The sequence below is a fragment of the Tetrao urogallus genome, assembly GCF_951394365.1.
Source record: "Tetrao urogallus genome assembly, chromosome: 16".
Classification (NCBI taxonomy): Eukaryota; Metazoa; Chordata; class Aves; order Galliformes; family Phasianidae; genus Tetrao; species Tetrao urogallus.
In genome coordinates, this window is record NC_136829.1 from 9,995,634 (window position 1) to 10,022,886 (window position 27,253).

The 27,253-nt window shown below is 46.4% G+C and overlaps 1 protein-coding gene across 1 annotated transcript; it reads right to left on the bottom strand.

Moving 5' to 3' along the window:
• Nucleotides 1-77: 77 nt before the first annotated feature.
• Nucleotides 78-21,718, bottom strand: PRPF6 (pre-mRNA processing factor 6; the record flags this gene model as incomplete). Its single annotated transcript, XM_079543295.1, has 21 exons — nucleotides 78-230; nucleotides 995-1,121; nucleotides 3,308-3,422; nucleotides 5,541-5,632; nucleotides 6,104-6,237; nucleotides 7,141-7,317; nucleotides 8,026-8,145; nucleotides 9,089-9,227; nucleotides 10,320-10,441; nucleotides 11,035-11,157; nucleotides 12,556-12,774; nucleotides 13,297-13,415; nucleotides 15,838-16,000; nucleotides 16,217-16,373; nucleotides 16,820-16,914; nucleotides 17,464-17,619; nucleotides 18,429-18,605; nucleotides 19,352-19,430; nucleotides 20,028-20,146; nucleotides 20,895-21,063; nucleotides 21,648-21,718. The coding sequence occupies 21 exons, from the start codon at nucleotides 21,716-21,718 to the stop codon at nucleotides 78-80; spliced, it is 2,826 nt and encodes a 941-aa protein (XP_079399421.1).
• Between the last annotated feature and the right edge of the window lie 5,535 nt (nucleotides 21,719-27,253).

Sequence of the window (27,253 nt, forward strand, 5' to 3'; positions counted from 1 at the left end):
GCGAGGGCGAAAGAACTGAAAGCAGGGAAGCAGACAAGTCCTACAGAGGTGATCGATGTGGCTGAGGCCAGCAAGGTCTAGAAGGTATTTTTCAGCTTGGCTGCCACAAGCACAAGAATCTCTCCGATCTTCTTCTGCCAGTTCACTATGTCTTTGGAGACATCACACCAAAGCTCTCCGTGGCGGGGTTCAGCGTTCTCACAGCGCTTCCTCACCTCTTCCTGTTGCTCCTGCACCGAACAGAAATGACAAATTTCAAGTCTGTAAACGCTTTGGTTTGATCCAAAGGGCCAAACATTTCATAGTCTTCTCCCTGATTCAAACGCTTACCCAAAGCCTTCCTTCGTCCCCCAGTCTCCACTAAGGGCAGTAAGGAAGGAAGTCTTAATTTCAGCAGCAGCTCTCCTGCCTTGCTGGACAAACTGGCCTAACTACAGTCAAGCAGGTTTGGGCTACCCCAAAGAAACTGCAGCAGAAGTTTCCTTTGTGTTACTGCCCCACAGGTCAAACAAGAGGTCTCTGTGAAGTCAGAAGATAACACTTCCATCATTTCACTAATATCAGGCAGTGAAAACTGCCATAGAGATTAGAAGTGTTCCTCCAGCTGTGCCCATAGGCAGCATGTGCTCAACACTCGGCGAGACACAGGACAAGTTGCACAAATCTAGCATCACAACTGCAGGAAAAGCCTCCCATGGGAAAGCTTGCATTTTACAGGAGGAAGATTGATTTCATAGGTCTTTGCATGAACTAGCATGACTGTGGATAGCAAAGCAGCCAGGAAGACAGCTCTGCTAATGACAGTGCCTTTTAGAAATCACCACACGTGTCTGTGCATGCTCATTTTTTCATGTGACAGCCTCAGCCTCCTGCCTGCAAGCCAGCCAGGCAGCAGCAGCGTGCTGTGCCCAGCACTGCAGCACCGAGTAACCAACACCAACCAGGGATTCCTGCTGCCTTCCCTGGCTCCCCGTGTTTCCAGGTGCACACTCACCTCTGTGCCATGCTGGAGCTCAAACTTGTAAAAGAAAGCCCAAGCATCTCCCAAGTCAGAATCAATCTTCACCGTTCGGTGGAACCATTCACGGGCCTTGGTTATTTTACGCTCACTCCAGAATAATCTGTCGGGAAAAGCAAATAAACAAACATCCTCTCCAGGGGAATACAGCAATCTGCAAGCACTGTGCAGGTATTTCATTTCTTTGTTCTTCCAAGAAGGAAACGCCAGGTTCTGTGCTCCCCCAGGGAAGGGAAGAGACACGAGAGAACTGAGCACCTCCACTGCCTCCTGTGCTCACAGCCAAAGGAAGAGACAGACACTCCAAAGAAGGGCAGTATTCACTACTTTTTGAGCTCACTCCTTGCTAACTTAACTGTTTATGAGGTTGGATAGTGATAGGACAACGGGGAATGGTTTCAAAGTAAGACAGGGGAGGTTTAGGTTGGATATTAGGAGGAAGTTCTTCACACAGAGGGTGGTGAGGCACTGGCACAGGTTGCCCAAGGAGGCTGTAGATGCCTCCTTGTGGAGGCTGGATGTGGCTCTGGGCAGCCTGGTCTGGTGGCTGGTGACCTGCACGCAGCAGGGGGTTTGAACCATTGTGCTCCTTTGCAACCCAGGCCGCTCTATGACTCCTTCTATGATTTTAACTCATTCATTTAATTTTGCTGTGGGAAGGAATAGGATTATATACATCCAACTATTTTCTTTCTCTTCATTCCTTATTATTTCAAGTTGATTTTAGCATCTTAACAATTAACTTCAAGCAGTTGCAATCGTACACGTGTTAACAGAGCCACGACTGCATGCGACCACGCACACTAGGAATGCTCTCCTGCCATCCCCACCTTACAGGGAAAGACAAGTATGCAACACTCCAAGCTCAAACCCAACCCTGGCACACAGCCCAACGGCTGCCATTTCAAAAAAGGCACTTGTGAATCCTGAAATTTCTCCCCAGTAATTAACCAGCTGAGTCAATAGTCTATTGGTTTCATTCCTGTGCATTAAAGAGTTCATTTGAGCTAGTAAGGTCCTTATCAAATCAAACAGCCATCCCTCATAAAGAGCTTAGCCAGCCATAAAATTATACAGCTTATGTGATTGTTTTTAAGCCCTATAATACTCTTGATTGTTCCGTGTTAAATAAACTGTGATTTAAAAGGGCACCAACAATGACAGCAGAGGCTAAAGACCTGCAAGTGGTGGCCATATTCAGAATCATGCTTCAAGCTTTCCAGAGATGTGTGACTGATCACAGTATTAGCACACCTACAAGCAAGTCACAATGGAAGGCAGAAGCTGTTTGTGTTGGGGATTAGCTGCTAAACTGCCTGAGGTTGCACCAGAAAGTGCCTAGAAGCTGTTTCAGCAGAAGTTAACAGTTTTCTCACTTGCTGCTAAGGCAGAACAAGGCAGCTGTTATCTGTCAGAACCCAGTGTTGCAGTCACTGGAGTGTATCCTACAGTTTTCTTTGGCCTATAAAACAGAGTTGTGAAAGAATTGGGCAACTCTCTGGGCAACGTGCTTTGTGCATTAACCTCTGCTGGTGTTCACAGAGGAAGAGAAGGTTGTTCCAGTCGTAACTGCTGTGGGCTGCAATCAGATCAGAAAGGATATGGTGGGAGTCAATTCCAATTACAGCTGTTCATCACTGGAAACCTCACAACTTCATCTAGAAGCAGACAATTCCTAGTAGACTATCTCCCTGTTCCATGAAGCAAACTACAGTGTGACTTGTAGTCTGCATTCCAGGAAGGGCCACAACTGAAAGAAAACTGACATAGCAGAAATTTGTGAAGGGAGAAGACTAGAACAGCACAGGCTGGCTGAAAAGTATCTGACAATCTAGGATAGAGAGGAAGGATGAAGAGTACAGCATCAGCCACTTAAAAAGCAAACAACAACCAGCCAAAACGGTTCATATTTTCAGAAATACATCAAACATATCCTGTAAAACCTAAGTAGGCCCATCTGAAAGCATGCCAAAATTTAAGGGGCACAAAGATGGTTTTCACTAACTGCCAATAGCCAGCAGTAGAAAAGGACTCTGTGAATGCCTTACTGTCCATGCTGCTTTCCCACACCAGAACAGCTTGAGGGCAGGCTGACATCCCTTGTTTCGAATCAAGGGAGAGCAGCAGATTTGCAGTTACTAGGAGACAGCTTGAGAGCTGCTTCTTGCTCTGAGGCTGATCAGAGCTGCTGCAGCCAGCATCACGTGGTCGTACTCAAGTGCAATGTTTCATCAGGGATGCAGCTACACACAAAAAAGCATCTTTACTACATCAAGCACAGGAACTTACTTGGCCACAGCCAGCAGAACATGTGGGTCATGCTCACACTTCTTCAGGGCATCCACACTCTTGGTCTTCCGTTGTGGTCGCGCTTCAAGGAAAATTGCCTCTGACCACAGGATTCCTTTTATCAAGTGAAGTAGAAAGATTGTTTAGTGTGAATCAGAGATTAATCCTCCCTTAGCACGTGTCACCAGGCCAGCGCTCCATAAAGCAAGCAGTAGATGGAGATGTTCAAGACTTGCCTGGATGCCGACCTGTGCGACCTGCTGTAGGGAACCTGCTTTGGCAGGGGGGTTGGACTCAATGATCTCTGGAGGTCCCTTCCAACCCCTACAATTCTGTGATTCAGTACTACTGTGCCCATCCCAGAAGTCATCCCTGCACCTCCACCTCATCTCAAATCACTCTTTCAGCAGAGATGCTTCATTCAGTGCTCTGAAATTTAGCAACGAGCCCTCAGTTCTGAATGTTTCTGTACCACGACACCCGTGTGCATGAGCACAGAGCTGAAGTCTTTCCCATAGACACTGCATGCAGCAGAGGGGAACTCATTAGCAGCAGCAAACTGCTCTGACTGGAAAGCTATAGTGGCAGGTGAAGTCCCACTTGGGAGCAGTCTCATGGGTGCCAAAGAACAGCACAGTATTATTGATGCTGGCTCTCCACACATTCGACGAAGGACACAGGGCAGGAAAGCTGGGTTTAATCCCCAGTTCCTTTCATTGCCAAAAACAAGAAAGGAAACATGCTCAGAGGAGCATGAAATGTTCAGTTTCTAATGTCAGTCAACCATACCTGCTGATCACTTCAAGGTAAAGCCTGAAAGCTTGGGACTGCCAGGACTCTATCAAAGCTCACTTCCCATAAACCGCACATTGGAATTTACACTGACTCAGATGACAGCAGTGACAGACTGCAGCAGAACTCTTCCCTTCCTGTTCACAAGATTTACTCTTTACATACAGACTCAAACCATTTTCACAGACCTCTGTTTTCAGGCCTGCTGAGGATACAAACACCATTGTACTTCAGTTTTATCTTTTGTGCCATCTACCTATGTCAGCCATAAGGAATGGCAACCAGATCACCAACTGATGGGCACAGGTCTCTGTGGGTGTCCAACAAACTAAACCTTGTTTTTTCTTCTTGGTCTGCAGAGTTTTAAGAGTTGAAAGTCGTTTTGTTTAAACAGAATCTGAGATCTTACTGCCTATTTCCACTGCAACAGGCAGATTCTGCAAAAGAGCCTGAGGTAGCAAACACAAGAAGTGTTAGGTCATTCACAACACAAGGCTGCTATTGCTTTGTTGACCCACTCACACAGCAAGCAGCTTGCAGTGAGTTTATCAAGCCACAAAAGTTACTTAATTCCCATTATTTCAGTGGGGTGACTTAAGCAGTCATCAATTAAACACCTTTCAAAACCCAGCCTGAAGGCAAACCAAAAAGGCTTGCCCTGTGGTAGGTTACTACTCTTCCTACTTAAGTGACATCTCTCCAATGATACCAACATGCTTAAAGAATTAAGCCTTCACAATTCTGTCAAAAATATAAAAAAAGAAACATTATGCACTTTCTCCTCCAAACCCAAGAGGCAAATGCTTCCATTGCTGGTTAGAACCAACTGACTGACTTAAGGAAAGGCAAATGGGGCATATAACATAAGCTAAAATAACCAAAAAACAGGACTAAATGCTCATGGTACAACGATCCCCTTATCATAACTGACTGAAATTTGCTGTCAGTGCAAGTTGTGAAGCACTCAAGCCTCAATAGTAGTGTAATCGGTGCGGGCAAGCCAACAGCAGGAAGTCTCCCCCAGCCAATTATATTCCAATGAGACGGGAAAAAAAACATCCTTTTTCCACCAAACTGCCCAATTATAGAAGCTTGAGAGACTTTCCTCAGTTTTAAACCTTGGCACAGACTTCCACCAGCTTCAGAGCAAAGCCACCCGTATCCATCCTTATTTTGCACCAAACCTCTTGACAAACCGTGGAGCACAGAACCAGTGCTGCCACCACCAACCCACGTCCCCTTCCATGTGAGGCACTACAAAGCAACCAGCATTATTCACAAAAACTCCCAAACTCTCCCTTTGTGAGTGGGAAAATGACTGACACGTCTCTAAAATGCATTATTCTGAGACGTGGCCAGAAAGGATGCCTTGGAAAAAGATGAGCCTTCACTAACTGAGCAAACACAACTGTGCTTAAGATAAACATGAGATCCAACCCACCTGAATTTGGGCATTCCTGCAAGGCCTTGGCCATCAGAGTATTTGCAATGTTCTTCAGCCCAGCTCTGTACTCCAGTCTCACAGACTCCAACCTGGTGACAAAGACACCCAGTGATGATATTTATTGTAACACATTCACTGTGTACAAATCCACTCTGAGTCATCTGAAAGTCACTGGCAATTACAAACATATGCCTGCGTGGACACACGCACATTATGGACTTTTTCCCACCCCTCTCCATTTAAAAATACATCATTTTACAATGGCCCAGTCAATTTCTCTTATCATTTTTAATCTACAATAGAAACAATGCAATAGAAACAACAGACCCCTTGATTTTCATGTTGTCTGCACTACAGCTATGTGTAAAGAAACAACGGGACCCCAGCTCCTTAGAGTAGCTACACTCTAACCCTCCAGAGCCCTTCTGATATTCAGAAGCTGTTAAACCAGAAGAAATAGGTGAGCTCATAAGCTTTGTGAGCAAATATCTGAGGTGCAAGATGCCCAAAGCGTGCACCAGCCTTACAGCTCAGACTAAATTCACATCTACACAACTCACCAGAGATCTGCATTCTTTGGGTTCTTCAGACGAGACTTTTCCAAGATGGCCCTTGCTCTGGTCAACTGCCCCACCTTCTCTTCCAGTCTGGACAGCAAAAGCCACAAGGGTATGGAATGGGGACACTTTTTCAGCTGTTTAACATAATAACCAAAGGTAAGGTCAGTCTGTAGATCTGAAAACACTATAACCCCCCCAATAGAAAAGGAATTCCTTCCTTACATCTTCATGAGTTCAGAACTGAGCCAAAGGTGACCACATCCCTCAAATTTCTCCTACTTAATTTTATAGCACTGAGCAATAGAAATCTAGTTTCTGCTATAACCAAAACTGCAAGTACACCAGCTATGGCTGAGCTATCCCAGTGCCAAGCACAAAGAAAGAATACATCTCCCTTAGCAGTACATCTATATCCTGTGCTCCATCTAGAGATGGAGAGCTCTAACAAATAACGAATTCACATCCACAGAGCATGCAGGAAACACGCTGCCCTTGAAGCTCACCAAGTCATTAGGATACAGACACTGGCAGAAACCTGCTCCCCTGTCACTTTCAGGGCAGATGAGTTTCAGGAGCATTTCTACACAAGGACACCAATTACCATTTAAAAGACACAGGAGCACCCAGTGGATCATCTCTTTTTACAGTGCTTATCTAACCTTATTAGCAGGATCTTCTGTTAAGTTCTGCTGTTAGTCCTTGCAGGTCTGAGAGAATTACTGTGTAATGACTTTCCTGCTAGCGAGTAGCCAAGCATACAGCAAACTCTCTCAAGCAAGAAAGTGAATTTTGCACGTGCAATACTGGCTAAGAGATAAATTCTCACTCCTTATTTCAGGAGTAATACCTTATTAGGTATTACTAATACCTTATTAGGGTAATAATATTTTTCTGTTACTGTTTTAACCAATGATAGGGAGAGAGCAGAAATTACCTCTACAGTTAATCTGGAACAGAGCCCTCTCCATCCTGACTTGCAGACAGACATCTGTCCATATCACAAGCACAAAGCAAGCTTGCAATAACATTCATCTTACCCCTTGATTGTAAGCCTCCCTTGCTTTCTCTACCAGCTCTTTTTGCTCCTCGATTTGTCCCTTCATCATCCACAATTTGGGGAAGTCTTCGTAGTGCTTTAGGGCTTCCTCACAAAGCTCCTGTGCTGCAGCAATGTTTCCAAGCACCCATTCCAACTTCACAGACTTCATGAAGACCTGAGAAAGAAGCCAGAGGTGTTTATCATTAGCAGCCACCGCAGGAAAAAGAAAAAAAAGCAACAAGAACAAGAATTGTGTCAGTGCAGTGGATTCCCACGTTTGTGCATTCATTGGAAAGTTATTCATGAGCTGCAGTTTGGAGCAGAAGCCTCCTTGACTGACAGAAGAGGAGGATAATCTAAAAGATCCAATTTTCCGCATAGCAAACCAGGCTTTTTCTCTTACTTGGACAAATTGAAATGATTCTGTGTGCACAGCTAAATATTGACAACATTTATCACACCAGAAGTAACTGTGAGGTAAACACAGGACTGTAGCTTTAAACAGACCCGACGAGCGCTGCCTTTAGCGCAGCATAACCGAGCCTTCTGCAAAAAATACTTTCACTCTTTCCTCCAAGACACGCTTTTATGCAACAGGAACATTATACAAACAGCTGTAAAGTGGGAATTTCCTGACTTTTGCCATTTGTGTGAAAAAAAAAAAAAAACAACTTGAAACCCTTCACTTGATCCTAGCCTCTGTTCCCATCATGCCACAACTCTGTGTCGCAATTTGCTGGAGAAGTGCTACGGTGCCTGCAAAAGGCAATGGCAGGGAGCCACCGGGTCAATCACTGGAGGCCACGGAACAGAAGGAGCTCCTGCTTACGACTCAGCTCCCCCATGGCCAGGAGCAGCCTCCCCACCCCCCTCACATCCCTACCCTTGCAGTGGGGGCACTGCTGCGAGCTTTTGCCAGCAGCCTCCTTGCTCTTTCATATTCATTGTTTTCCGACTCCAGCTTGACGGCAGCCAGCCAGATCTCCTCGCTGTTGGGGTTGGCCTGCGAGAACACAAAGTGACAGACAAATGCATCCAGTGAATCAACAGCAGATTTAATCCCTCGTTTGATCCAGATTAAAATTGAAGTCAGAGCTCTGTCAATCCACATTAGGACTTTTTCTTCACTTCAAGCTCCTCCCCAACTTCTTTGACCTTTGAAGTTCACAGAAATTCTATGAAGCAGATGTGCAACACAAAGATATATTTCAGTTGAAATGTTGGATGCCTCTCAACTGTTGAAAAGCGTTAATGCTTGATCTCCTGAACTTGCAGTTCAACTACTGCAAAAATCAGAGTCTGTCACAGTGAGACCCTCGCTTCATTGTCCCTGAACAAAATGCTGAAGCTCAGATTCCCAGCAGAGGGCTGTGAAAAGCACTCCTCCAGGACAAGTCATTTCAGTCACAATCATATCAAGAAATCTTCAGAATATTCACAAAAACAACCAAGATCAAATTTAGGAAATAAGACTCTTTCACCTCCTTGCTGAGGAGCTGCCATTTATTTTTGCTCCTCAGCTCCTGAGGCCTCACTCCACATCAGAACTGTACCTCTCTGTCCATCTTCCAGCATCCAGTGGACAAATCACTTTGCTTTAGAGCAGTGGATTTGGTCCAAACCAAGGTAAAACAGCAACCTCACTAATTGGGGCAGATCACTACCCTGTCAAGTGTGAAGACAGATGAGCAAGCACAAGACAATGCAGATCCATGGCTGGGTATGGTAGAAGCAACGGTACTAACAGTAATGATCTGTGAACTCAACTTGGTGTGGTAACACTAAGAGAGCAGTAATGCATTCTTGCTTCCAGCTTACCAATATTTTACATTTTTGAACATTTTTGACAAACGAAACTATCAAAGAACAGAGGAAACCTCCTCATACCAAAAGGTGGCAGCAATCAGGTGAGCACTGACACCACTACACAAATTTAACATACCCACCTGGAAAGCCAGGGCCAAGATGCTTCTGGCTGCTGGCACATCTCCTGCCAGCCACTTCGACTTGGCTCCCATGAGCCACAGCACCTCTGCTTTGGGACAGTGAGCAACAGCTCTCTGCAAAAGAGCCTCCAAGGATTCCCTGAGACAAGAAAGAGCAAGTTACAATCGCCCGAAGCGCTGCCAAAGGCGAGCTCTCACCCTCGGCTTCCACTATCACTCAGTGCTATAAATACTGTTGCAAAGTCCAACGCTGTAAACCTTGATAAGCTGTTTCATAACAAGGAAAGGGTGGGGTCTTCTCTTCCACAAGTGTTCTGAAATCAGTGCTCCACAAACGGCTCATTGTTCAGACACCTTTGTTTGATGGCTGCTGCAGGGAGACTCTGAGCATAAGCAGCTCGTTTGTCTTGGAGAGAGCCAGCCTTCTAAACAAACCTCAGCAGAAACCGAGACAGGAAGTTTTTCAGAATTATTAGATGAAGCTGGCCTGATCTTATTGACATTTTCTTCCTCCTCTGGAAAATGCACTTCATGTACAACAAGGAGCTTAAAGGCCAGCCACCACCGGGAAACACGGGAGAACAACATCAAAGGCAAGGACACACTTGTTCCACAAGCACGAGACACAACCCTGCCTCCACGGTCACTTCCACACAGCAGCCATGTTAGCTTTAGCAAGACTAATTCCATCTGCATGAGGGGTTTACTATACAGCTTGCTTCGTTATAAACTCTGTACAGAAAGACTCAGATGTGTGGAGTTTCACAAATAAACACCAAAACAAGAGGCCTAAGCTATGACAGCATAATACTCATTCATAATTTGACATTATGAGAAAATGCCAGAGATGCTCAGGCTCAGTACTAAAGCAGTTTATCTACAAAAGCTAAACAAAACACTTGCTGCATTTCTTGGCAATATGCTATTCTGTATTCCCAATTTTTTCTAGGAATGCTTTCTCAAAGATGACCACCCTACCTCACTTATTCATAGCTACTTCCATCAAATAGCCTCTTTTCCTAAAGCACTCTTTACGATCTCACAAAGAAAATAAGCAACCTGACCACAGCAAAGGTCTGCAAACAACGCCACTGAGCTCTCACCAGCTGAGCTAATTCTGCCTGTGGAGCAGCACACTTCATTGCTGACCCTGTGGCTCTTCTACCTTCCCAATCTATCGCATTGCTCTCAGAAGGAACAAGACTTCCAGAGGATGATGCAGTGCACGTACCTCGTTCCGTGGTTCTTTTCAAAGTATGCTGCTCTCAACCACACGCTCTTCTTGCTTGGGAAAACTTGCAAGGCATAAGCATAAATGGCTCGGGCACATTCCAGAGCATTATGAGCAACACACTAAGGAAAAGCAGAGCAGAAGTCAGCTTAAAGTTGCAGTGAAATCAAGAGCAAGACAGAACAACACACGTGTAATTCAACACAGAACTCAGAAACTTACTATATGAATTGAGGCATTACCTATTTTGATATCAGCTTTTGAAAAGGAAGCCCAGAGGAACGTTCCAATTGTCTCTCCACATATTGTGACAAAATATAATTCAGTTTGCAGTGCATATTTAAACTACTCCCCAAATACAAAGAAAACGTGGTAAAACTTTCATGCACTCTCTGCTCAATCCTACATCACCTCTTCAACTACAACGTTTACGCCTCAAAACTCAACTCTGAATTTGTTGAACAAGACCTTAATCTTCTTTGACAGCCCATAAAGAAAGAAATCAGCAAACAATCTATTAAGAGTCACCAGCTTCCTGCTTAATGAAGGCTCAAGTCTGAAATAAAGTTCTCCAGAGGCAGACTGGCCAAACGCAGGCAGATGCTGTGCACATCACATCCACTTTCAGTGACTAAAACAATCTTACTTTCCTGGCTCCAGTTCCACTTCCCCCAGTTTAGAAAAAAACCCACAGCAGCAGTACAGCTGGACATACACTGTCTGCATCTTCCATCCAGGTGTGCTTCCTGTCTTCTTCCTCAATCCCAATCCCAATCACAGCTCGCATGATCGCCTGGCACGTAGCCACACTTCCAGCTTTATCACATTCCTCAGCATCCTGGGGACAAGAACAAGAGCTGCTCATTTTGAGACATCAGCACAGTAAGTTAGATTCTGCAACACCAACTCCTGATCTATAAGCACACGAGGGGACGTTACAGGTCACTGTGTGTTACAAATGCCTTTACTTAAATGTATCCCAACACTACAGAGCACACCCACAAGGAAGGTGCTACAGCTGCACACAGAAACAATCTGAATGGTGACAACGTGTGACCTTTCCAGCACCACCTCTGGGTTGGGCCATACAGAGACTCTGCCAATAAGAAATGCAGAATTAGAGAAGAACTGTAGCATCACAACCACTGAGCTTCCTGCAGCTTTGGGTTGTTATTTTTTAGGTCTGGTAACAGCAATGGAACAGCTGTAAGTACTGAAAAGGAACTCGCTGAAAGACAAGGACGCAAAGGGTGGTGTGGTGCTGCTTTTTGAATAGAAAAATTGAAATCAATCTTTAATTGTTATAGTGCTGTAAACAAAGTTGTAACTCATTTAGATGCTAGCAAGAATATCTGTTTAATATTAAATACTTTGTTAATTACTGTCGCTCTCTTAAACACTAGCAGGAACATTTTGCTGCCTGGACCCGCTGCAAGTGGTACCAGTAGTAAATTGGTTTATAGGGTTATTTTTAAACACAGCAACTGTAGATATTCAGAAGGAAATTTCTTTTAACATGAACATCAAGCCACTTACTTGTTATTTAACAACAGTATTTGAGTAGTCTCACTAACTGGGAAACTCAAAAATCACAGTTTTCCAAGGTGACCAAAACACTGAAATCCACAGAACTTTTTTTGCTACTTTTCTAGCACAAAAGTTCCAGAATAGGATGATGTGTCACAGTGGGATGAACCTGCACAGAGGCTGTGCTCTGTAAACATCCTCAGAAAACCTGGCTCCATGTGTTCGCTGTGCCTACTTCACACAGCCTCAGGAGGCACTGTGAGCCAACAAAGCACTAACAGAATATTTCCTGTCTGCTGCATGTGCAATATTTGTATTGACTTCTCACAGCACCCTCCAACAAAGACCTCTCTGGCAAACAGGTGTCTCTTAAGCCAGAAAAGACATGTGTAAAACACATATAAATCCTTCACTGGAGGCTTAAAGCTTCCCTCCTACTTGAAGCAGCAGCTGCTTTGACTCAAAGCTGGTTATTTTCCAAGAAGTAAATCTGACATTCCACAGCTCAAGCAGCATAATGCCATCCCACTGGATCACTTATCCCAGCCCTTGGCACTCCTCAGTGTTTTAGTCACCTAATATTTTTCCCCACAGGGACCTCCACTGATAAGCCCAGTGCAAAGCTGGGCTCTAACCTGGCATCAAGAAACAGGAAGCTTCAAAACAGAACGTGAAGGGTTCACCCGGGTCTCTGAGCCCAGCCCAATACCTGTATCCATTGCTCTCTGTTGATTTCCACACCATTGGCCCTCAGAGAAGTGATGGCTCTGTCGATGATTTTCTCCACCATCTGGGTGTTGCCATTGGCTTCCTCCAGCTTGGCAGCAGTAATCCAGATGTGACGATCTGTTGGAATATTCTCACGGGCTTTGTTAAGGACTTTACGAGCGTTCTCATATGTCTCCAGTCTTGCCAGAGCAAGCCACAGCTGCAGAGCAACAAAATATGTACTTTAGATTAGAACAAGGAGACGACAACGCCTCCGTATGGCAGCAGCAGCCTGAAGAGCTGAGCAGCTTCATTCTGTTTGCTACCAGTTGGCAGCTGTCCTCATGCTGTACAAGCAGGCTGTGGAACACCAATGCAGAACTAGCAGAACCAGAGTCCACCACTGTCCTCAGAGCTAAATCCTGATCACCTCAAGATACTGTCTTCATTTGGCAGGCTTACGCTCTAGTATTTACTGCCTATATCCCTTCTTAAGCAGCTGAATAGAAGATGCTTTGGTTCAGCATTCCAGAAACAAGCAGGAAAATTGACACAGGAAAATGAAGTATATAATGACTACTAGACAAGTCAAGGGGGAAAAAAAAACCTACAGTCCAGTAGTGATCACATCCTTCTGCCTGGCAGAAAACTACGGCGCTCACCTGCCTTCTGCTTTCAAAGCTCTACTGCTAACCTAAAGCAGAATGCAGGGGGTTCTGTGTTTGACTTTTCTCAAGCTTACTTCCACACTAGTAGGGCAGCACTCCACAGCACGGCTCAGCATGATTCTGGCATCCTCAGGTTCTTCCAGCTCCACAGCTGCCTTCCACAAACGCACCGAATTTGGAACATGCTCAAGGGCTGGAGAGGCAAAGACAGCAATGCAAATCAGGAGAAAGAAGTTTACCAAAGAGAAATGCAGTTTTCAAAGACAATACGTTAAAGACTTGGGCCCATTACAGATAAATTCCCTGCAAGAGAAAAGGGAGAGAACTGTAATTCTATTAACTCTTGTTTCAACCATGGGAACTGAAAGTGAAAATAAAAGAATAAAAAAAAAGTAAAAGAAAATAAAATTAAAAAAAATATATATCTTAATTTTAATTGGAAACAGGTTGACCAAGACCAGGGCTTTTCCAACTGCAAGCTGTAATTACATCCTGCAGAAAAACACATGGCTGAGCAAAGCCTCAAATCTCAGCATGGTGAAAGGGATTTCTGTACTCTGATGGATACCTGAGATATTGTTTTAATACATACAACACTGATAAAAAAAACTCCAAATACATAAGGTTTCAGTCTATACCACTTTAATAAAGAATTTAGACTCTCCAGAATTTCCATGCCTTACATTAATGTGCTACAGCAACTCAGGTCTGAACACATCCTTTACCAATGGGGAAAGCATAACTGCAGAACCAGAGAGACAAGGAAAGCTGCATCTAAAGCTATTTTGGAATTAGCCTGGCTTCCAGGTATTGCTGTTCTTTTAAGCACTCCTGGCAAGGCTGAGGCACACTGCTGAGCATGAACTTCAGAGCACATCTGAGCTCTACAGAAACGCACAGAACACTTACAAATAGTGTGCACTGAGGTTTTGGGCATTAACCATTCCACCTCAAGTCTATAGCAGCAGGAGATTCTTCTGAAGCATTTCAGGTGAATAGTATCAGCTTGCAAGAGCTGAAAGCACTGCTCAGCAGGACAGAGCGTGTTTTTGTAGATAGAGCATTCGATTTTTACACCTTGAGATGTATTTTGAACACTCAGCTGGCTGTCTTTAGACAGGCTTTAAAAGCTCCAGAGGTTCTGCTGGATGGTAGGAACACACAAAGCCAAGAGACAGAAGAGAAATACACTGTGAGAGACCACCCCTCAGTGACATCACCTGGCCATCAGCCTTCTTTATTTTTGAGTGAACACCAGGTTAAACTGCCTCTTATCTCAAGGCTGTACGTCCAAACAGTTCCAAGTGCTGCATTGCTGATGCTCCCTAGACAGTACAGGGGCACCGTGAAGTTGATTCCTAACACACAGAGACTGCAAGCAGCAGGATAAACTGTATTCCAACTCCACCAACAGCTTTGTGTCGGAGTTTAAGCAGGTGGTTCCATAAACTGGAACAGGATACAATGCTTAAAGTGAAAGGACAGACTCTGAGCTTAATGCACAAGTAGTGGCTTTCACACAACATGCCTTCCTTCCAGAGCTGGACTTACAAATCTACTTCTGCTCATGTAAAAGCATTCTCTCATTCAACATCCATTATTATTCTTGCAGAAGAACGGGGTGTCACAGGAGCAGTGTTCCACAGAACAACACACTGTTCAGCCAGGGAAAACAAAACAAGCTACCAAACAGTGCTTTGCGTGCTCTAAGAGGCCATTTCACACCCATATGCAATTTACACACAACAGGAAGAGGCAGGAGGTAACTCACATCCTCTGAAGCCAAGTCAACCTAATACTATAGACTACATCACAGGGATGTATTAAGTGTATTAAATACAGATCCCTTTCCTTGGCTAGATTAAAGTCCTGAGACATAATCGATGCCATTTGGTTCTCGTGAATACAGGCACATCAATTTAAAGTAATCAAAGAACATTGTGAACTTGCAAGGAAAACCTGGGTTCAGGACAACACAACAAACTGCTGCTGGAAGAGAACAGGTTTAGGAAAAGATGGCTATTCCATGAAAGAGAAAAACCTCCCAGTTCAATACAATAAAGACGTAAGGTTTTAGAATAGGCACCACACCAAAAAGCTGTTTGTTGAGAACACAGAAATCACTGCACTAAAACAAATCTCAAGGCCCACAGCGATCAATTACATGAGAACTGCAGAGCCTCTAAAGCTCTTCCACCAGAAATCACTGCAGTTTCCAACAAATTACAGACAATCCAAAACTCATACAGAGAGCCTGACATATTTTCTACAGCATAAGAGATGATGGTCAAAACACCCTTTTCCCCTCAGACCATAATTTTTGAATTGCTTTCATCTACATCTCTAATCTTCACCACGTTGGAATTGCTTTCAGTAAATAAAACATTGTTTTGCAATTGCTCTGTAACAGCAGCTTTCTGCTGAGAGATGTTTTACAAGTGTGACAGCCACTCTACTCTGACTCAACAGCAGTCATTTCCATACATTATTAACAACTATTTTCACTAAGAAGGCAAAAGAAGAAAAAGCATTTAAAATCCTACAGATATTTCTTGAACAATTTACAGCACAATACAGACTCAGACTGTGTTCCCTGGCCCTGCAGCAGCTCTCACCTTTCCTCAGGACACGCTTCTTTGCACGGATATCTGTCTCCAGCTCTGCTGCTCTTATGTAGATTCGGACAGACTGAGGGAGGTGACGGACAGCTTGGGCCACAACAGCCTTGGCTGTATCTCCAGGCTGAAGCCGAGCAGCTTCTAACCAAACATCTTCACTCTGTCAGGAAAAAAAAGCAGCCTTATTTCATATCAAAAGGATTACTGTGAGCAGGAACACAGAACTTAGCTTTTAGCTGACTACGGGTTCTTTTAAGATTGCACAAAGTGAAGCAGTATCAGCCTATAGCTAACAGCAGCTTAACAGACCTGCTGCTTGTAACCACAACCTTCCACTGTCCTGCAAGGATCAGCAGGGAAGCAAAGCAATTCTGACCTTGGGGCACATCTCAGTTCCTTTCATGATGAGATTCCGAGCCACCTGCAGTTTGCCAGTGACTTCTTCCAGTCGGGCTGATGCTATCCAGGCTGGTGGATGATGAGGATTGGTTTCTCGTACAGATTTCAGGAGCAAACGAGCTTTTTTGATATCACTAATGAAGGAGAAAAGACAGGCAGGAACGTTTTCAGCACGCTAGCAAACAATTCTCCTGAATCACTAAGTACTTTAGTTTGTTTTTCCACAGCCCCCTCAGATGCACAGTACCTGTGACCTCACACATTCCCATGTTGGTGACAACTTACAATGCTACAGCTTGCTAATACTCACTAACATGGCAAGTGCAGAGAGAACTGGTTTAGTATTTAGGTATGATTGTTTAGGAGCTACAGCCAGGCACTTGCAGCTGGAAGCTAATAAGCAACAGCACTGAGTTAGCTCACATTTTATCACCAAAATTTGCACGTTCCAAAAACTCACCTGCCATCCTTTACAAATTAGATGTTAGCTGAAAGCCACCCACTCAGACAGATTTCCATTTATATGCAGGATCACAGCCATTATGAAGAGGCTTAATCAGCTAATCCTTCTTAAACTTACTTGATATCTCCTCCATGTGTGGGAATCATTGAATTCAAATCTGTCAGATATCCTTTCGGGTCCACCACAGTCTGCCCACTCACTGAATCAGACACCTGGGAAAGTCAAGTCAGCAGCACTGAAGTGATCATTCACAGCCCCACAGCCCTCCTGCACACATTCAAGACTGGAAAAGACACTGCTCCTATACAAAGAAATCTTCAGACATTTACCTCTTACCGTGACCAAGGAACCAGCAAAACAAGTCCTTACTTGCTAGCTTTTTTCCCCCCCTCACTTCTAAAATACATGGATTTACTTTTAACTTAGCAGTTAAAAACATAGCACCATTGGAAATACAGAAAACAAGCAGCTGAGTTTTCAGTCATTAAAATGACTTTTAGCCTTAGCAGTTAAAGCTCATCTTTTTAGTGCAAACCAGATTTAAACAAGCAAATCAATAGAATGGAAGTCAACAACACAAAATGATGTTCTCAGCATTCTGTCCTGAATAAATCCATACATAAGACCAAGAGGTCATAGCTGAGCTATTTCTCCTACCTACCATCCAAGAGAAAGACAGGCTATCCTAAAAGCAGGCCTTAAATAGGAGTATCCCACCCACTCCTGGTACACCTGCAGCAGATTCCTTCTAGCACGCTCACCTGGCTTAGCCTCATATCCATCAAGGTGTTCCTGGCTTGGCCAATCTTCCTCATATCCAATTCACCTGTCCCAGGTGTCATTAAGCCTGGAGTCATTCCTCCTGGGTATGGAGTATTCAAGCCCCCTGGATACGGGGTATTCAATCCACCAAATTGCTAGGAACAAGAGTGAGAGAAACAAATTCTGAACATGTTTTCTGAGATGCCAGAAAAGAATTCAGGGTCTTTGCCTACCTGCCCTCATTGACTGCCAGGCATAGATGCCAGTATGCTGTCTTACTTCTGACCCTTTCCCCTGTGCTGATGACAACACAACTAGAACAGCAGCTTCCTTGAATCACAAGGCATTTCTTACACAGGTTTTACAAATCAGAGGGTAATTACAGATGTAGCCAAGTCAGCAAAATAGGAACAAGAAAGTAAATGAAAAATCTGAATACAAGCATGAGCCTAGCACATTTAAACATCAATATCCACAAAGAAATCACAGACATCTGGTGCTGATTCAGGGCTGGTCAGCTACTTCTGTAACTGTATGACCAGAGCATTCCATGGCAGCACAGCAACAATCAAACCTGCCTTATTGTCAAGTGAAAACTGAATTTTAATGCAGGCCCCCGGGTTGAGCAAACCACTAGGTGAACTTCATTTGCTGCTTCATTTCTTTAAGACTTCATTGCAACAGAAGCAGACTTTGCTTAAGCACACCAAACTTTCATTATCACCATTCCACAGCCAGAGAAAAGTAAAACTTTTTGCCTGCTTTTAAGACAGGATCCAAACCTTCGCCGTCCATCCTCAGGCTTTGTCTGCTAATGGGCACGTGCTGAGAGCTTCTAGCAAGCACAGGAGTTTCACACCCACAGTCCCTCTGACAGACCCACAAACTACAACAGGATTTTCGTTAACCCCTGTCCCTACTTACGAAGCACAGCCCAGACCATCAGCTTGGTCTCCATACTCACCGTCTGCCGCGGGTCCACAGATGTGTGATTCTCCCCGGACTGCAAATGCTTTGCAAAGAAGCTGTCAGGGACAGGAGTCAGCTTCTCATAGCGAGGATTCCTCTGGCGTTTGTTCCTGGCATCACCAACCTCTGGAATACTCAGCCATTCCTCTTCTGTGACCTCTGCCAGCTTCCGCTGTTCAAACATGAGTTGCCATCGTTATTTCCTATAGACACGTTTTTCTTCAAGCTCTGATCACAGCCCTTAATGGATCTATTTTTTTTTTTTTTCTTTAAAGAATTTGAGATGAATTAAAGACTTGCAGGTCAAATATCAGATGTTTTCCTAATTAAATGTAAAAAAGAATTACATGCACTTAATTATGACTTGGTTTTAGTCCAGTCTGAGATTCCAAATCAATCTGCTCTTAAGCACAGCGCTGCAAATACACAAATTAACCTCAGTGCCTGCAGCAGCACGCTTTATTACTAATCATTAAGCAATAGCTTGAGTGGCATATTTTATTTAACAGAAGAGTTAGAGCCAGTAGATCCCTCTCAACTCCTATTCCAAAGGCAACAAATTATTCATCCTCCAAAGATGAAAAGTCTATTGCCCTCTCAAGAACCAAAAGTAACAATTACCCACCAAACAAGAGCACACATTTACATTAATGTCACTAAGCTGTGTAAGCACTGGAAAACGCTCAGAGTGAAGAACTATATTCCCACTTGCCCCTAAAGTATCTCACAGTCACCTCCTACAACAGTAACCCTGAATGCAGCTCTCAATAAAGATCCTCTTGCTTTCTCAGGAAAGTAATTCTGATCTGGAGGATAACGGAGTACTTGAACAGAACCGGTGCAAATTAATGCTGAGCAGGCACCTCCCATAACTCACACAGACACGTCGCAGGCACTGAACACAGCATTTTTCCTTACTTTCAAGTCTGAGAACTGCTGCTGAATTTTGGGTCGTTCCATTCGGTATTTTTCTATTTCCTCTTTTTCTCGTTGTTCCCTTAGAAAAAGGAGCACTGAAGTTATGCTCAGTCACTTTAAGCAAAGCACCACAGAAAGATGTGTTCCAACCGAAGGTAAAACCAATTTTTCCAAGCACGGATTACAAACAAGTGTGACAGAGGTCCCTCATCACATAAGGCAATACTGTAGCATAAAAACAAACATTCCTAACTGAGCAAACTTCAGGATTTACCATCCTCTTAGCTGCAGGCCAGGAGTTTAACAAGTTAACTAACACTGGATTGCAAGATGCCCACATCACACAACTTTCCTAATGATTTCCAGCATGCTGTGCAATATGTGAGGTGTCAAAACCATTCCCTCAGCATCTCCCCAGATCATCTTAATGAATGACAGTGAACAAATTCAACCAAACCAAATCCAACTCCAAACCCACTCTCAAAGCAAGTTGTGCAAAGCACCCACAACCTTAAGATTTAATGCCACCATGTTTAAGATGCAGTATTTAAACAAATAAAACTTCAGCTAGTAGACAAGGATAACATTTACAATGGAAAATGGAGGAGGCAGAAGAAATCTTTGAAACACAAATGAACTAGAAAGCATTCCATATCAATGCTCTAATTAATCCTACCTTCTTTCTTTCCTTCGTTCATCCATCCTTTTATCCAGAGCAGCATAAATAGCATCTGCTTCCTCATCGTCTTTCTCGTAGGGACCACTTGAGAACAGGCTGCCAGCATATCCATTGAACTAAGAATGTGAAGGAAAGGAAAAGCAGCATCCTCAGTTTAAAGCTCCTGTTATGCACTTAGCACAGCCAGCTGCCACCCAGGACACTGAAAATGGGTGAGCAGGCTGTTCCTCACAACACTGCCTCACGCTACACATCCCTTGAATGAAGGCAGCTTTCTTCTACCATCCCTGCTGTTTATTGTCCCTCACCATTCCAAAAGTAAAACTGCTTCAACGCTGCTTCTATTTCCAATTTGCTTCTGTTAAGCAACAAACAAAAATCTTGTGCATTCTCTTCCATCAATAACTTTTTACTCTAAAGACTACTGAAAGCAAACAAAAAGAATAACACAACATTTAACTAACCAAAGTGGGATTTAAACACCAGAGACTGCACAGGCCACATGAATATGTATCAAAGCACAACAGTTTAGATTTCATTTGTGAAGGAGAACAAAAAAGCACATCCTATAAAACACATCAACTGATGCTTTATTTATGGACCTCTTCATGAGACTCTCAGTGCTCCGTATGGATAATAAAACCACAATACAACAGCAGAATAAAAAACAGCAAACATACACCATTATGTATAACAGACTTTCAATTAATGTAAAGGAAGAAAAAAAAAGAGTTGCTAGGGGACTACAGGAAATCCTGGCCTTCAATCCTCAGCTCATACAGAGATTCAAAGGAAGAGAGCTGGGAGCTCAGGGATGTCTCTTCTGCCTGGGGAAAAGCATCTCTGGGCCGGTTACCAGATCACCTCATCATAATTGGTGTCATTCAAATCTTCATCATCATCATCAGCCGTCTGATTCTTCTTCATCTGATCCCCCACCGTCCTTTTCCCCGGCGGGGCATGGCGGTCATCCACCGGGTCGTTGGCATCGCGTGCGGGGCCGATATCAGAGCGGGTGGTGAAACCTGTGGCTCTGCGTGGGTAAATCAGAAGCAGCTCTTTAGCACACTGTAACCTCACTGCTACACAGCCAGCCAGAACTGTTACTTAGAGCCAGGTAATAAAAACATCGCCCTTCTGTAAGCACAGCACCAGCCAGCTCCTATCCCTACTGCTCATAGAGCCAACGTTAGAAAGAAAAATTTAAAAAAATTAAAAAACAATCCGTTCTTTTGTAGGGGAAAGTTTAGCTACAAAGACACGGGGATCACAGTGCTGACACAACACAGAAAATGGCCCATGGGCTGTACAGCACTGCGGGGAGCGGGGATGGGAGGAGGGGGGCTGAGCCTTCAGAAACCAGACAGTCGGGGTCAGCGCTCCCCAGGGCGCCGTTTGTGGGCCCCGCAGGAACGGGGTGCTCCGGAGAAGTGACGCAGCCTGACAAGAACCACCCCGCAAGGCGAGGATGCTCCTTCATCGCACCGCCCGGTAGAGAAGCGAAAAAAGAACAAAACGCGTTTCCAAAGGAGGCTCCGCAGGGCCCGGGGCCGGGCCGCGAAGGGCAGCGGGGCTGGGGAAGGCCGAGGGATACCGAGGGCCTGGCAGCGGACTCACCCGCGGCCCAACCCCGGCACGTAGCCCAGGGGCGCGGGCATGCCCAGGAACGGCTTCTTCTTCTTGTTCATGGCGGCGGCGGGTCAGCCGAGGCGGCGGCGACGGCGGTGGTGAATGCGGCGGAAGCGGCGGCGCGAGTGGGCGGGGCTACCCAGAGTGCAGCGCGGCACTTCCGCTCCCGCGGGAGGCGCAGGGAGCAGAGCGCCCCCTCGTGCTGCGGAGGTCTCGAGGAGAGGCGTTTGAGCCGAATGCGCATGCGCACACAGCTGCGGGCACCTGATGCGTGTTCACACGCGCGTGCATACGCGTGTGCAAGCTCACGGGCAGCCCTGCACAGACATCTGCACGCTTCCTGCACTTGTGCGCCTTTGCATACACACCGGCAAGCTTCCATGCATACATGCACGTTTGCACACGTACTTCTATAGGTAAAGGCACCTGTGCATGGCCATTTGCATGCGCACACACCTGCACAGCTCCCTGCGTGTGTGCACATTCGTACCCACGTTTGCATGCTCACACCTGCACACTTCTGCGCACGTTTGCACATTTTGCACACGTAGACTCAAGCGTGTGCTCTTCTGCAGGCGCACACACCTCATGTGTGCACACATCTGCAAGGACATGCGTGCATGCAGCCTCACACACCTGCACAGGTTGCCCACTCACAAACACACACACACACACACACACACCCTTTGCACTCTGTGCATGAAGCATGTCCCCGTGTGTACACACACGTGTGCTCCCTCACCCCAGTGCCCCAGGGTCAGCTCTGAGCTGGGCAGCATCCCCAACGCTTTCCCCCTGTTTCCCTCCAGCAATCCCTCCTCTCCTCCCCCTGCACTGCACCCAACGAAGAGCACTGCAGCACTGGGAGCTCTTTGCTGATTAATTGCAAGCTCAATCCCTCTTCTTTTGCTTTTGCAATTAGTGGATAAGATGATGATTTCTCTGTTTAGAGGCGGTGGTGCCTTTCTGCACTGGGAGCCACAGAGCAGAAGGGAGCCATCCCTGCACTGAGCAAAGGGCAGGAGGGGGAGAAGTGGGGCTGGGGTTGCTCCTCCACCCCTTTGCTTCCCTTTGCTTCCCTTTGGGACAGTTCCCTCAGTCAGCACAGTGCTGCACCGTGGGATGGATGCTCACATACAACAGCCCCAGAGGCTCTTTGTTCATCCAAGGGGCTCAGGGCACCCAAAATGCATGGGGCAGGAGGGCACAGGGGCTGCAAGGGGCTTTTGGGGTCGGAGCTGCTTTTGGAGCCATCCTTCCCTGCTGGGTTCCTGAGCTCTGAGCAGATCACAGCAGCTGCAGTGAAGACAAATAGCCCCATTCTGCACAATGGCAAACCCAACCCCCAGCCACTTACTGCCCGTCTATTTTTGGGTTTGGCTGGAGCTGAAAAAAAAAAACAATGTCCCTTTTGCCAAGCAGTTGGGTGCCAGCAGAGCTGTGGCATTTCCCAGCTGTGGGGCAGGATTTGGCCTCAGCCCATCTGCTGTTCCCCAGCTCTCACAGCCTTTATGGCCAGGCTCATACAAGCCCAGGGCCGGGGTGGGTCTTCTGTTCTTCTGTTCTGAGCGCATGGTGAGGGTGGCTGGGGGCTCCCAACATTCTCTGCTCACACATCTGGCCAGAGCCTGCAGCCCAGGCACGGCTGGGCAAGGAGCAAACTCACTTGTAGGCTCAGTAAAATCAATCCTAAATGATTTTTAGTAATCTTTGTACACGTTCCTGGTGTTTATTACAAAATACTGGGTGCAGGAGCATCGGCAACTGATGGAAGCTGAGGTTCGGAGCCATACCTGACCACAAACTGGGAGCTCTGCACAGTTTTCGTTTTCCCAGTGCTGTTGGAGCAGAGCAGTGCAGCACCGAGCCCTGAAATATCTTCACCCACTGGTGTTCTGCTCTTTTTAGGGTAGATGTGGCACCGAGGGACACAGTCAGTGTGCATGGTGGGGTGGGATGGACTTGGGGATCTTGGTGGCCTTTAATGACCCTGTGATTTTTGATTTGGGTATGTTAGGGTTCCTCCCAACACCAAAGCAGCCAGGTCTGAATGCTGGCACTGTGCTCTGACCTGCCTGGGACAGGCATCACAACTCCCAGAAACGATGCTGATAAGGGCAGTGCATCGCCCTCCCATCCCCAACATCCCCATGGCTCTTCCTGCTGGTGTCCGGCTTTTCCAAGTCTGATTTCTGCATTCCTGTAAGCTGGCATCTGCAGGGGATGCAGCGCACGTCTGCGCAGACACGCGTGGTAATCGCTCACAAAGGCTCCTAAGTGAAAAATCATCACTTAAATGGGAGCACGTCCCTGCAGATCCCAGGGGGCCGGGCAACCCTGCACAGCCCCTCACAAAGACACCTCTGTCCCTGCCTTTGGGGCAGGAGGAAAGCAGGGCAGGGGCACCCGGTGTTGGGGCTGGGGGTTTGACATGTCTCATAGTGCAGCAGGGATGCAGCTGTGGGGATGAGATAGCTGTGGGGCTCATTCATACCCCTGCAGTGTCCCTGTTTGTCCTGCTCAGCCTACACGTGGATGGGGGTGTCCCAACCCCATGGGGTAAAGCAAAGCAGATCAGTCTGCCCTACACCCAGGGCTGTGCAATGCCCTGTGCAGAGGTGTTGCCGTTTTGTGCACCTTGAATTGTTCAGATTTCAGATGGGAAAGGGAGAGAAAAGGCTGAACCAGAGGGCTTGGATTTAATCCCCACCTGCTCAGCTGCTAAATTAACACTTTCGGAGCCTGTTCTCACTTGATTATCGCCCCGTGCCGTGAAATCCTCTGAGGACAGGATGTCCTACTTAGCAAAATCAACGCAGCATTGGGTAAATAGACTTTCTCAGGTTTTAATTAGTCCCATGCACCGCTGTGTGGGGGCTCCCAGGACGTGGCTGCAGCAGCTGCTCCACTCCAAACCAAGCCCATGTGCTGCAGGGTGGTGACATGGCATCCATTCTGCAGCCACCCCTGATCCTGCTGTGGTTCTCAGAACAGAGCTTGGAGCAGTGCTAACGACACCTGGCTGGGGCTGGACCGAAGTCCTGCTCTGGGAGAGAGGGACAAATTTCTTCTCTGAAAGAAGCAGTGATGAAGTGGCACAGCTGCCCAGGGAGGTGGGAGGGCCATCATCCCTGAAGGTGTTCTGGAAATGGAGTTGTGGCACTGAGGGGCAGTGGGCACGGTGGGTTGGGGTTCAGCTTGGGCATCTTGGAGCTCTTTTCCAATCTCATTGGCCTTGTGATTCTGTGATTCCCAAAGGGCCTGCTGATGTGGGCTTGTGCACCACCAGCTTGCAGAGCTGGAGCCCAACCTCAGTCTGCAGTGCTATGGGTTTTAGTAAGGGTGCCTGAAAGCCCCAGTGCCCGTGGTATTCATCATCCTGGGCCAAGAGGTGGCTGGGGATTCGCTGATTGATGCCTCTTGGGGCACTGCAAGTTCCAACCACATTCAGGTGGGGAGTGGAGGTGGAGATGGAGGTGAAGGTGGAGGTGGAGATAAAGGGGAAGCAACAGACACAGGAGCCCCAGAGCCCAGTGCCCAGCCCTATATGGACCAGTGCCATGCCTCCATACCCTCACATTCCAGCCCTGCTTGGGCCCTGCAAACACAGCACCAGGTTCTGCAGCCACCTGATGGGGACCAGATTGGGCTGGGGGAAAGTCCTCAGCCAGCACAGCTCCTTAGAAGACATATTTATATATATACATATGTATCTTTTTTTTTCTTTATGAGAAGAATTAAAATGCTGCTCGGAGTCTTTTGTTATTGCTGCAGGTGGATTGCGGTGCTGGCTCGCGGTGCCCGTGCAGCTGATGGCACTGTGTGTGTGTCCTCTGATTGGATTAAGTTGTGAATTTACAGTTTCATTTGGGGAAACAATATTAAAAAGGAAAAAGATCCGCGTGGAGAGAAGGGAGGCAAAGAGGACGGCGTTCTCAAATAATTACCGCCGCCTGGAAAATAACCGTGACGCGTGAAAATCCAATTACATGTATCTGTAGAAACCTCTGAGTAAAAGGCATCCCATGTTCTCAAGTCCTCCCCAGTCCTGAGCCTGTGGCCAACGCCACCCATGGGTGCTATGGTCCTCTGGATGGGTGCTCCCTCCTCCCGCTGCTTTGGGGTCTTCGACAGGGAGCAGAGCATCAGGAAAACCAGCCACATTCCTCCTTAGATAAATAACTTCCATCTGAAGTCTTTTTATCTCCTCTTCCTTATCCTTCCTTGGCTGCAGCAGGAGGAGAGCTGGTGTTTAATGACATCCTTCATCCTCTGAATAAGGAGTGTGCTGAATCATCCCATCTGCAGGCACACTTCCGCGGGGCTGCTGGAGGGTGGGGATGGGGATGGGGATAGGAATAGGGATAGGGATGGGGATAGGGATAGGGATAGGGATGGAGATGGGATAGGGATAGGGATAGGGATAGGGATAGGGATAGGGATAGGGATAGGGATAGGGATAGGGATAGGGATGGAGATAGGGATAGGGATAGGGGTAGGGATAGGGATAGGGATAGGGATAGGGATAGGGATAGGGATAGGGATAGGGATAGGGATAGGGATGGAGATGGGATAGGGATAGGGATAGGGATAGGGATAGGGATAGGGATAGGGATAGGGATAGGGATAGGGATAGGGATAGGGATAGGGACGGGGATAGGGATAGGGATAGGGACGGGGATGGGGGTTGAAAGGGGGTGGAGTGGGATGAGATGGGGATGGGATGAGGATGGGGATGAAAATGGGATGAGGATGGGATTGGGATGGGAAGGGGGTGAGCACAGGGATGGGGATTGGATGGAAATGGGCATGGGAATGGGCGCAGGGCACAGAGCACCAACTTGGCCCTCCCCAAGCCATGCTCTGAGTTTGGGTTCCACACACAGCTTTCCCCTGTTTTTCCCCCTGTTTTCTTGGGCTGCAGAGAGCTCTCAGCCATGCACTGAGAGACCCAAAGGGAAACCAAAAATCTCCTAATGAAGAAGTGCCCATCTGTAGCTTCATCCTTCTCCATGGGTGTGTGCAGGTGGTCTCCAGGGTACTGCAGAAACATTGGGGGATGCTCAGCCACAGCAGGACCAGGGGTGATAACCCAGAGGCTTTGCAGCTCCTCAGGACAGTTTTATTCTGAACACAGAGGAACCCCAGCTCGGTGGTTCCCACAGCATTGCCACACACCACGGGGACAGCAGATCTGCACCGACCTGTTTGCAAGCAGTGAAGAGGAGCAAAATTCTTTCCCCCCTCACACATTAAACCTCTCTTGAAGAAGTGCAATTACTGCCGTAAAACCAGGCAGAGCAATGGCTGGGAGCAGGGCTTATTTCTAATAGCAGCTTGGCGCAATCTGCACACATTTTTCAGGCACCGTTTGCCTTTCCCTGCCAAGGGCCCTGCACACACATTCTGCTCTCTGAAGATTTCTGCCTAGGCTCCGAAGCTCCGTGTGCAGACAGAGACTGAAGGAGAACTGGAAATTTTGGAGTAATGGAAAATAGCTCGCCGGGTATTTGAAGGAGTCGGATGCCTGTGATAAACAATACTGCCTGAGCTTCTCTCTTGCAGAGGTAATAAAAGGGATGCCAATAGCAAGG